The sequence below is a fragment of the Talpa europaea genome (genome assembly GCF_964194135.1).
Source record: "Talpa europaea genome assembly, chromosome: 14".
Taxonomy (NCBI): Eukaryota; Metazoa; Chordata; class Mammalia; order Eulipotyphla; family Talpidae; genus Talpa; species Talpa europaea.
The window spans coordinates 67,386,933-67,399,198 of record NC_140082.1 but is presented as its reverse complement, the minus strand read 5'-3'; the positions used below and the strand labels follow the sequence as shown (position 1 = coordinate 67,399,198).

The 12,266-nt window shown below is 42.2% G+C and overlaps 1 protein-coding gene across 2 annotated transcripts in view; it reads right to left on the bottom strand.

The window, feature by feature from the left end:
* Positions 1–374: 374 nt before the first annotated feature.
* PLD5 (phospholipase D family member 5) overlaps positions 375–12,266 on the bottom strand; it is a gene marked incomplete at its 5' end in the record, with an annotated part of 439,585 nt that continues 427,693 nt past the window's right edge. For both annotated transcript variants that reach the window (XM_084253047.1, XM_084253048.1), the window contains one exon: positions 375–782. In XM_084253047.1, coding sequence (XP_084109173.1) covers positions 529–782 — 254 coding nt within the window. In that variant the 3' untranslated portion in view covers positions 375–528. The remainder of the gene's footprint in view (positions 783–12,266) is intronic.

Below are 12,266 nucleotides of genomic sequence, written 5' to 3'. Positions count from 1 at the left end.
AATGATATTTTTCAAGAGTCTTGACAACTGTCATAAGAGATAAGTTGTTGTTCACGCTTCAATGACTGAATATGTTTTGGAAATGGTTTACAAGGATAAATACTTGAATTGATCAGTCTCTTCTGTAGGGCAGAATCCTCACTGTTCTCTCTAAGTCAGCAGTTCTCAGAATGGTGTTAAAGAGCTTACCTCATGCTAAGCTGCCTAATAACTGACCAGGTGGGTCAGCAGAAAGAGTTCTAAAATGAGAAAGAAGAAGCATAAAATTGTAAAATTTGTATGTAAACATAAAAACTAACTTCTAAGCTAAAATGACATTCTCTGTCAGAAGTAACATATACAAAAGTCTTAAATTTAGTGTACACACCACTAAGATATTATTAGATATTACATGTCATTCAGAGAGTATTTATTATAAGTGTGCTTTTTTTCCCCTAAAAAAGACATATTAAATCATTTTCTCTCCTCAAGTCCTTTTTATATATATAAATATGAAATACAGTCAGTCCTATCAATTTGCTCAGCCATTTATACATTTGCTGGATCCTTCCCACTAATGTCTGTGGCAGTTTTGTCTGATGGTGCTTTGAGTTTGAATAGGCTTGAACAGTTTGGCTGTTTCATTGGCTGCAAGGTTCTGGCATAAGGTGAATACCAGTCCCTCTCAAACACGTCTTTAAGTTGTTTAATGATGCTCCTGTTGTTCCTCACATCTGCTTGGTTGATGACAAGGCCTGTGCCAGCATTCTGGGTAAAATCATTCCCTACCCAGTCGAAATTTCCTGTAAGCAAGCAAAGGAAATCATGGTGAATTATTAAGATCCACTGGGGAATATTCCCTATGTAAGGAAATATGGAGCAGATTCTATTAAAAAAAAAAAGAAAGTAAGATAAACATCCAGGAATAACTACAGGGAGACTGAATTGTAGTGACAGCTTAGGGGGAAAAAAAAATCCCAAGAAGACTTACATATGGCACATTAATATTTACATATTATTTTGGCATTTTCTTCAGCTTTACTCAACTTGAAACTCAAAACAAGGAATCTGCTGTTCTTTTTGTAAATGTTATTTCTTATTGACATTCACAACACACACTAAATACAGAAACATTTAAAATATATAGGAATAAACTTAAAAATCTTGTGAATAATTACTACCTTCTCAAAGAGACAACATCTAATCCATATGTACAAACGAGGGATTCTAATTATAATACTCAGAAGCCTTCACATCAAAAAATAAGCCAAAGCCAGAGAAGGAGAGCCAGTTTCCATCTGAATACACAAGACACCCCTTGCTTGTGCTATAAATCATCTCCCAGTTCCAGAACCAAGGTCCTGGGTGCAGGAATCAGGACAGTTGCTGTGACACAGGCTCCCCAGGATGGTTGCCTGGTGTTAGGTGGGGTATTAGTTTGCTAGGGCTGCTGTAACAAAGCACCGCAGATTGGGTAACTTAACAGAAATTTATTGTTTTAAAATTCTGGAGGCTAGAATTTTAGAAAGAAATCAAGGTGTCTGAGGATTAGCTTCTGCTGAGGGCTATGAGGGACGATCTCTTCCAGGTGTCGCTCATAGGCTTGCAGGCAGCTGTTTTCCCTGTCAATGTTTGTGTCAAACTTTCTCCTAATCCAGGCAAATTGGATTAGGGTTCACACTAGTGATTTTGCCTTCATTTCCTTCATCTCCAAACGAGAGATATTCTGACATATGGGGATTAGAACCTCCACAGAGAATTCTGAGAGACACAATCCAGTCCATAATGGGGAATAAAGCCTTCTGGGGACTAGCTCCACAAGGAGTTAATCATTGTCTATACCACTCACACATGTGATCTTTGCCCCTCATTTAACACATTATTTGGTATCTACTGTCTACAACATACTAAAATTGTAGTTCCTGCCATTAAGGCATCGAGGAAAAAGCAGAAATAGTTATAATGTAAAGCATATGATGTGGTATGCGTATATACAGTGCCGCATGGCAGAAGGAAGGACTTTCTAACTCTGACTAGATATGTCAAGGAAGGTGCAATTTGTTGAGAAATGAGAGATGCATACAAATTCATTAATTAGGAAATTCGGGGGTCACAATTCCAAAGGCAAAATGACATGATTGTGGATAAGAGCTATGATTAGGCTCTGGGAGCATGGAAGGGGAACAACTAGGGTGAGGTCAGGACATGAGGAATTTAAAGGGTTAGATGATCAATTTAAATGCCTATTATGAGCCAAGCAGAATAACTGATACTTGTATACATTATGTCATATGATTGGTAGGATTTACACCCATTTTACAGATGAGGGAATGAGGTTCAAAAAGATAAGTAAATTTTTCTTTTAAAAAATGTATTATTTTTAATGAAGCAATGTTAGTACACAGCATATATGAATCAGAGGATTAGATTCACACATATTCAGATGATCAATCTGTGGATGTAACCATTCTTGTGTCCCTGCAATAAATTCCATTTGATCTTGATGCATGGTTCTCTTAATGTATTGTTGAATTTAGTGTGTTAAGAATTTGTTGAGGATTTTTACATGTTCAACAATTTCAGTGGTCTGTAGTTTTCCTTTTCAGTAATGTCCTTGTCTGCTTTCGGTATCAGAGTTATGCCGGTCTCATAAAATGTGTCTGGAAGCTTTCCCTCTTCTTCAACTTTTGGGGAGACTTTGATTGATTTTCTTATTCTTTGTTAATTTTTTGATAGTATTTGATTTCTACCCTTAGTTCCTATACATCTCCCACCACCACATCACCTGGGAACTATCACCATGGTCCTTTGTGCTCTTCCCACCACTATTTTGACTGTTTTTCCTCCTTCTCCCCTGCTGTATGTCTCAGATCTATGGTCAGCTTGCAAGTTATGTATTATTTCCTGCTCCTTTGTCGGTTTCTCTAGGTACCACATGTAAATGAAACCATCGGGTATTTTTCTTTCTCTTTCTTGCTCACTTTGCTTAGAATAATCCCCTACAGCTCCACCCATGTTGCCACAAATGTGTTTGTCTTCTTTGATCACTGAGTGGTATTCCACTGTGTATACTTACCGCATCTTTTTTTTTTTTTTAAAGATTTATTTATTTATTTATACAAGCACTGGGTACAGTCAGAAGTGCGGGACGGTGAGAGAAATCACCAGAGCCAGAGCAGGGAGCAGAACAGGCAGAAGGACCGAAGTACACTGCTGAGGGGAGTAGCGGGCAGCAGGAGAGGTCTGAGTGCCATGTGGGACCCTCGCCTGGCGGTCGGGATCGAACCGGCACTGCAGAGGCTGTGGGCAGCTTCGCAACCCAGCGCTCAACCACTGAGCCACCAGGGAGGCCCCATTACCACATCTTCTTGATGCAATCATTTGTTTAGGGGAATTTCGTTTGTTTCCACATCTTGGCTATTGTAAATAGTGCTGCAGTTAAACATTGGAGTGAGAATTTCCTTTCAAATTTGCGGTTTTGTGTTCTTTGGGTAAGAGTAGAATTGCTGGATCATATGGTAGCTCCATTTTTAGTGTTTTAAGGACCCTCCACACAGCTTTCCATAGACCAGTTTGCATTTCCACCAGCAGTGTAGGAGGATTCCTTTTTCATCAGCATTTGTTTTATTTATTTTTATATTTTTTTAATATGGGTCATTCTGATAGGTGTGAGGTGGAATCTCACTGTGGTTTTGATTTGCATTTCCCTAATAAAAAGTGATGTTGAACATTTTTTTACATACCTGTTGGCCATTTGTACTCCTTCTTTGGAGACATGTTCTGCCCATTTTTGATTAGGTTGTTTGCTTTTTTAAAAAATTTTTTTGGTTGAGTTGTGTGAGCTCTTTGTAGATCTTGGACATCAGTCCTTTATCAGATATGTGGTGTGCAAATATGTTCTCCCATTCAGTAGGATGTATCTTTGTTTTGGTTACTGTCTCTTTTGCTGTACAGAGCTTTTAATTTGATGTGTTCCTTGCTGTTTATATTCTTTGTTTTCCTTGTTCCGGAGATGAGTCCTCAAAGATGTTTCTGCAATGTATGTCATGGAGTGTTTTGTCTTTTTCCTCTATATATTTTATGGTTTCAGGTCTTACATCCAAATCTTGTATTCATTTTGAGTTGATTTCTGTGCATGGTGTGAGATAATAGTGTAGTTTTATTATTTGCATGTGGCAGTCCAGTTTTCAATTTTTGGGAATACTTTGAGGATAGGTATTAATACATCTTTGAAAGTTAGTAGAACTCATCTGATCTTCAACTTTTATTTTGTGGGACTTTTGATTACTGTTTTAATTTCCTTGCTTGTCAGCACATTCTGTTTCTTCCTGATTCAATCTCATAAGTTTGTATGTTTCTAAAATCTTGTCCATTTCTTCTAAACCATCCAATTTATCAGCATAGATGTTCATAGTAGCCTATTGTGATCCTCTGTATTTCTGAGGCATATGTTGTAATTCTCTTTCATTTCGGATCTTATTTTGTAGTGTTTTCCCTTTTTTTCTTTTCTTTTGTGAACCTAAGTAGGGGCTTTTCCATTTTGTATACAAATTTGAAATAACCAGCTCATTCCTGGTTTGTTTCCTCGATCTTTTGTACTGTCTTTTTGATTTTGATTTTATTCATTTTTATTTTCTTCTGTCTAATGACTTTTGGTTTCATTTGTTCTTCTTTTTCTATTTCCTTTTTTTAAAAATTATTATTATTTTTTAAAAGATTGATTGGTTTATTTATACAAGCACTGGGTACAGTCAGAAGCACAGGAGGGTGAGAGAATTCACCAGAGTCAGAGAGGAGAGCAGAGAAGGCAGAAGGACCAAAGTACACTGCTGAGGGGAGCAGCGGGTAGCAGGAGAGGTCTGCGCACCATGTGGGACCCTCCTCTGGTGGCCTGGGAGCAGCCGGGGATGGAACCGGCGCTGCAGAGGCTGCGGGCAGCTTCGCAACCCAGCGCTCAACCGCTGCGCCACCGGGGAGTTCCTTTTTCTATTTCCTTAAGGTATAAATTTAGATTATTTATTTAAGGACTTTCTTGTTTCTTGATCTGTGCCTATGTTTATTTCCCTCTTAATGTGGTTTTTGCTGCATCCATACATTCTTGTAGCTCATGCATTTTCATTTATATTCAGTTTTTTTAATTTCTTTTTTTATTTCCTTTTTATACCAATCATCATTAAGGAATATGTTGCTCAGTCTCCACCTACTAGAAGTTTTACTGCTTTCTTTTTGTGGTTTATTTGCAGTTTGATACTATTATGATCAGGGAAGAAAAGATGTGATTTCAATATTCATGTATTTATTAACATTTGTTATGTACCCAATGTGTGGTCTATTTTCAACAATGTTCCATATACAGTTTATAAAAACATGTACTCAGTGTTTTGGGATGCAGTGCCCTATAAATTAAAATTTAATGGAGCAATAATTTCAGGTAAGGTCTAGTGTGGACTTTTCTTAATTTGACTTTTGCAGCCAAGGTCTAGGTGAGGACTTCAGTGATTTCCAGGACATGCTGACAGTTGTTTAAATTAACAATATAATTTGTTTCCTGTGGCTCTTTAAATATTTTTATACCAGTACTAAGCTATACTCTAGGTAATTAATGATGTGCTAAAATGGTACTATAAAATAATTTTAAAACTTTATAATAACCAAGAAACAGACACACATAAGTATAATTAACTGATCTTGACAAAGGAGCAAAGGGGGAAAAAAAAAACCCACTTATTTTAAATGACTACACATTCATTTGAAAATAAAAAGAAATCTACAAAAGACCTTACATCCTTCACAATAAACCAACTCATTGCAATGCTATAACACCTAGAAAGTAGCATATGAAAAGATCTATATGACCTTTGTTTTGGTGGTGATTTTTTAAATACAACACCAGAGTATGATCCATGACTTTAATTAAATGAAATTTTCTACTCTGTGAAAGATGCTATCAAGACAATAAATAGATAAGCCTCAGGCTGGATTAAAATAATTGCAAATGACATATCTGATAAAAGACCATTATTTTAATAATGCCAAGAACTCTTAAAACAGAATAATAATAAAAAAAACTTATTAAAGTGAGTCAAAGACTTAACATTGATAATGGAGGAAATAATGCATGTGTGGAGGTAGGGAATAGAAAGAGACCTTGTACCTTTTGCTCCACTTTGCTGTAAACTTCTCTTGAAAACAAATTATGTTTTCAATGAGAGCCCAGAAGTGAACTCACACCTAAGTGGATAATAATCTGTGACAAAGGAACCAAGAACATACATTGAAATGAAGATAAACTCCTCAATAAGTGGTGTTTGGAAAACTGGACAGCTGCATGCAAAATAATGAAATAAGATCACTATCTCATACCACAGACAAAAATAAATTCAAAATGGAGAAATTGTTTAGATGTAAAACCAAAAACTATGAAATGCATAGAAGAAAACATAGGCAAAACATTTCATAACATAAGCTTCAATGATGTCTTTAAGGATTGATCCCAAGCAGGAAGGAAATCACAAGAGAAAGTAAACAAGTAGTTCAACTAAGAAGCTTCTGCACAGCAAAAAATAAAATGAAAAGACATGCTACTGAAAAAGAAAAAAATATTTGGACACCATGCATCTGACAAAAAATATCTACAAAGAACCCCTACAACTCAACGAAAACAAAACAAATAACCCAATCAAAAAATGTTCAGAAGAACTGTAACAGGGTGGTCCGCTGCCCCTCTCCCTGTCCTGTAACAGAACTAAACAGGCATCTTTCCAAAAAAGACATACCGACTGCAAACAGGCGCATAAAAAATGTTCACCATCACTTGTCATCAGGGAAATGCAAATCAAGACCACAACGAGATACCATCTCATCCTCTGAGAATGGCCCATGTAGAAAAGACCAGAAGCAACAGTGCTGGTTAGCATGTGGAGGAAAAGGAACCTTCTTATACTGTTGGTGGGAATGCAGACAATTCTAGCCCTTATGGAAGGCAATATGGAGGTGTAACCAAGCATTAAGAATGGATCTGCCATATGACCCAGTAATTCCACTCCTAGGCATTTACCTCAAATACTCAAAAGTTTCAATTCCAAAGGAGACTTTCATTCCCATGTTTATTGCAGCATTATTTACTATAGCCAAATTATGGAAACAACCTAAGTATCCCAAACAGATGAGTGATCAAGGAGATGTGGTTTATATACACAAGGAATGTTACTCAGCAATCAAGAAAGATAAACTCATATCTTGGTGGCTGGAAGGTATAATGCTAAGGGAAATTGATGAAAAAATATATTATTGAGCAAATGAATGTAATAAAGATTCCAGGGGAACTTCCAGGCCAGGTTCAATGAACACCCCAATGCAGGCATAATTAACAAGTTTACTTACTTATTTACAGCTCTTTCCCTTTAAAGATTCATGGCTGGGGCCTCAGCACTCCTATCTAAACAAAGTTGCTTTTCAAAAGGTCTGGGTAGCCAGTCAAGCTGGTCTTCCTCTCCAAAGCCAACTGCAGATGTCTGCATCTTTCCCCTTTGCCTGTCCTTCCCTCCCCCCTTGTCTGGGGACTTTGAAGCAAATGGTTGTGCCTGCTAAAAAACAATGCTATCAACATAACAAATATGAAGACAGTTATGGATAAAAGAAACCCTTTGTCTTTAAACAGGTGCTCAGACCATATGGGGCTACCCAGATCTGGGACCTCATGCATGAGTAATAAAGCTTTTCCTGATCTCACCACTGCAGAAGTACCACTTGTTCTTCCTCTGGCTGGGTAAAAGGCCAGAATTTTTACATTTTGGTGCATTGGTTGGGAACAACAAGCGCATTGGCCCTTTGAGCCATCGGCTTAGGAGGATGCAGAGTGGGGCAAGGGAAGGAGAGCCAAGGAAGGAAAAGTGCCCTCCACTGAGGACCTTTCATCAATCTCTGACTTGGTTGCTCCTACCCAACACCCACAACTCAGTTCCGACCGGACTTCCAAAGGGCTGAGTGAGGCCATGTCTTGGTACCAACATCAGATCAGGTAAGGTCCCAGGAGCTTGGTTCCCATTAGGCCTACCCAAAGTGGTAGGAGAGGTTGATCACCTCTCGGGGAGACCTCAGTGGTCTCATTTGGTATAGGTAGGTGTAGGGTAAGGAAAAAATGTCAGGCTTTTCTGCTCTCCCGCCATCAGGATAGATGATGGCTCCCTGCAGTCCTGAATGCATGCCTGATGGCGGGCACCTGGAGTAGGGTGTGGGCATCGGTAGATGGGATTCACCTAGGCTAAGACTGTGCTTTTAAGGGCGGCGTCACGGGGATGCCAGCAGAAGAAGCCGAGAGAGAAGCAGAGAAAGAAGCTGAAAGAGAAGCCGAAAGAGAAGCCGAGAGAGATGTAAAGAAGCAGAAGCAGAGATCACTGGAGAGCCCAGTGCCTGCTGTGTACCGGGTAAATCCCAATACAAAACCTGCAAAAGCCACTGAGAACTCTGACTTCTCCTTTACCTGGTCTGCATGGGATCATAGAAAACCTGCACCGTGTGCAGTCCAGCCCCCTACAATTGGTGTAAGTCGGCAAGATGATCCATGCAGACGGGTTTGGAGCCCTCCAAAGACCTGGAGGGACTAAGGAGTAATACACTGTGTTTGCCTGTGACGACACTGGAGGCGTCATGGCGGCACAGGAGATGGACAAGTTCCAGGAGCTGCGGGACGAGACCTCGTGTGGAGGAGACGCCCAAGAGGACCAGCCAACGACCCCTGAGGCAGCAGTGTTGGGGAAGAGAGGACCCTGATTCGGAGCTCACCAGTGCTGATGCAGGGAGAGGCCAACAGACTTGGACTAATGGACTTGGACTGATGAACTTGGACTGACAATCCCGCCAGAAGGCGGAGGAACTTTGGCAAGTTAAGTTTTTGGGACCCTGGGGGAGGATACTATTGTTTGTACACCCCAGGAGATGGGAATCTGGGGGTGGCCAGTGGGCCTTGATGGCCAAAAGCAGCCTGTGTATGCCCAGCAGCTAAGCAGAGGAGAAAAGCCAACTGAGAAGGCAAAAGCTGGTGCTGATGCTAAGTTGAGAAGCCCAGAGTGGCTGTTAAGCAGCCTGAGTATGATGAAGAACTGTGAGTCTCGTAAAATCACCTGTGGGTGATGCCCTGCTCATTCTTGAGTGAGGGTGAGGAGCTGAGGAACCTGTCCTTGGGGGACGGGTGGGGAACGTGGCTTGGGGTGGAGCCCAAGCTGAATGTAGAGTTTGGATCCCCGACCCATGTGCTTGTGCAGTGGGTTGGCTTGAGTGCAGGGGTCTGCGAGTCGCATTGGTGGCTATGAAGGCCGAGTGTTGGAGCGACCACAGACAGAAACCCTGAGGGTTGGCGATTACCTCTAACAGAATAAAATTGCCAGTCCCAGAGCTAGTGCATCCTGGGGGTGGATGCGGTGTGTGGTTTGTAGCCGAGACTACAGCCAGAGAAGGCCAGGAAGCCTGACGGCTCCTGGTGTGTTACAGTAGATGCCGTGAGTGATTCCCGTCCCTCGTATGAGCAGTGCCTTCGGCAGCAGATGTGGTGGCTCATCTGCTGGTACCAATAATTGTCTTTTGCCCCTAGGTTGGGGCTCTGTCTGGACTTATTTGTGTTCTGTTCTATTTTGTTGTTATATTGTAATGTATTTGCTTCTGTGGGTGTAGGGTAAGGAAAAATGTCAGGCTTTTCTGCCCTCCCACCATCAGGATAGATGATGAATCCCTGTGGTCCTGAATGCATGCCTGATGGCGGGCACCTGGAGTAGGGTGTGGGCATAGGTAGATGGGTTCACCTGGGCTGAGACTGGGCTTTTAAGGGTGGCGTCACGGGGACACCAGTAGAAGCTGAAAGAGAAGCCGAGAAGCAGCAGAATCCCAGGGAGAGAGAGAGAGAGAAGGTCGGAGAGCCCAGAGTGAAGACTTGCTGGGGGCTGGGAGGCCGGCCAGCCTCCCAGACCCCAAACCCCCTGCCTGCCGTGTGCCTGGTGAACCCCAATAAAAGACCTGCAAAAACCACTGAGGACTCTGACTCCTCCTTTACCCATTCTGCATGGGATCCTAGAAAACCAGCACCGTGTCCATTCCTGCTTTTACAGTGGGCCATGGCTGCATTGTTTGTTTGCTAAGAAAATTGTATATATAAAGACTATATGGCAGAAAACCCTGAGGGGGTGGACTGTAGGGTAAGGTAAAATGTCAGGCTTTTCTGCCCTCCTGCCATCAGGATAGATGACAGAACCCTGTGGTCCTGAATGCATGCCTGATGGCGGGCACCTGGAGAAGGGTGTGGGCCTAGGTAGATGGGATTCACCTGGGCTGAGACTGGGCTTTTAAGGGCGGCGTCACAGGGACGCCAGCAGAAGCCAAAAGAGAAGCCGAGAAAGCAGCAGCAGAAGCCAAGAGAGAGAGAGAACCCCGGAGAGCCCAGATAGAGTGAAGACTTGCTGGGGGCTGGGAGGACTGCCAGCCTCCCGGCCCCCCAGTACACCTGCCTGCTGTGTACCTGGTAAGCCCCAATAAAAGCCTGCAAAAAGCCACTGAGGACTCTGACTTCTTTACCCGGTCTGCATGGGATCATAGAAAACCTGCACCATGTCCAGTCCTGCCCCCTACACCCAGTTAATTAAAGTGGCTGATAAAGTGTTAATAAATAGAAAGGTGGCAGTGAAGAGGAAGGCAGAAAAATGTTTAAAAAGGAAGATCAGTTTCCTGATAGCTGCAATGCAAGGTCAGAGTGTTCCACCAGGCACTGGGGCAAGGGAGGGGGTGGGGGCAAGAGTCCTGGCCCATACTGCAAAATCGCCCAGGCAGCCACTAGCTAAAGATCAGTGTGCATATTGTAGAAAAACGGGGCACTGGAAGCGTGACTGCCCCAGATGTAAGAAGCCCCCTAGCCAGTTGCATGGATCTGCCTGGCATCAGCAAAGGCCAGGTAAGGGCAGTTTCCTTGAAATGGTTAATGCTTCAGACTGACAGGACCGGGCTCAATTTATTTTGACCCCCCCGTGAGCCCACTGACAATGTCATTGCTGGGACCAACATGTAACTTTCATAGTAGATCCTGAGGCCATTCAAAGGCCATGCAGAAAAATGTAAAATAAAAGGGTATACGGTCAGACACAGATTTACAGTTTAGACTGCTTTTAAGATATATAAAAAAGCTTCCCTCTAACTTAATCTGGATCCCCAGCAGGATGTCATGCAAAGGGGACTTCTGATATTGACCTCAAGGAAAAAACTGCAAGACACAGGAGTCTTAACACCAGGCTAGTTTGATTCTTTAACAAACTTCCTCATGTGTGAACCAAAAGCAACTCCCAGGCCTGGCCCTAACTCAGCTCCTGTTATTGTGGATTTAATTCCTAAGCCATTCCCAGAGATAGCGCCAGTACCTGCTTCCATTGGAAACCTCAAGAGAGGCATCCAAGAATGCCTAGCTCTTCATAAAAGGACCAGTACTTTGGTAAAGTATCAATTTTGGTAAAAACACCTCTCTCCTTCCTGTACAAATAACACTTCTTTGTTTCTACATTTGGCTTGCTAATCCATGACAAGTTCATCCACTGTTACAGTGCCCAGTGGTGAAAAGAGTTCTATGTTTTCCTTGTTGGTTTCTGAAAAATGCTAACAGTTACAAGTGAGGTCATAAAAATTTATTTAAAGTTGTTTTTTTTTTTAATTTATTTATACAAGTACTGGGTACAGTCAGAAGCGTGGGAGGGTGAGAGAATTCACCGGAGCCAAAGCAGGGAGCAGAACAGGCAGACCGACAAAGTACACTCTGAGGGGAGCAGCGGGCGGCAGGATAGGTCGGTGCGCCATGTGGGACCCTCGCCTGGCGGTCGGGATCGAACCAGCGCTGCAGAGGCTGCAGGCAGTTTCGCAACCCAGCGCTCAACTGCCGCACCACCAGGGAGGCCCAGTCATAAAAATTTAAAGATTAAGATTAACAGTAATGCTCAGCTGCATCTACACTACAGGAGGATAAGGAGATAAGGGTGCCAAAAAGGACTCCTCACTGGTTTCTCCATCAAATTCCAGGCGGGGGGGGGGGGGATGGTAAAGGCTGCCTGATGAAAAATCAGCTTGTATTAAAATATCAAAGACAGACCTATATTGGCATCCAGCCATGCAAAGTTATGGGCTTCTTCTAGTGCTGAAAGAGTTAAAAGCCTGCTTCACCCAGATTAAAAGACCAGTAGGGACAAGGACACTAGATCATTCCAAAATTCAGACTCTCCTGCCACAAAGGTCAGGGAAAATTAGATAAGCCACACCATTAA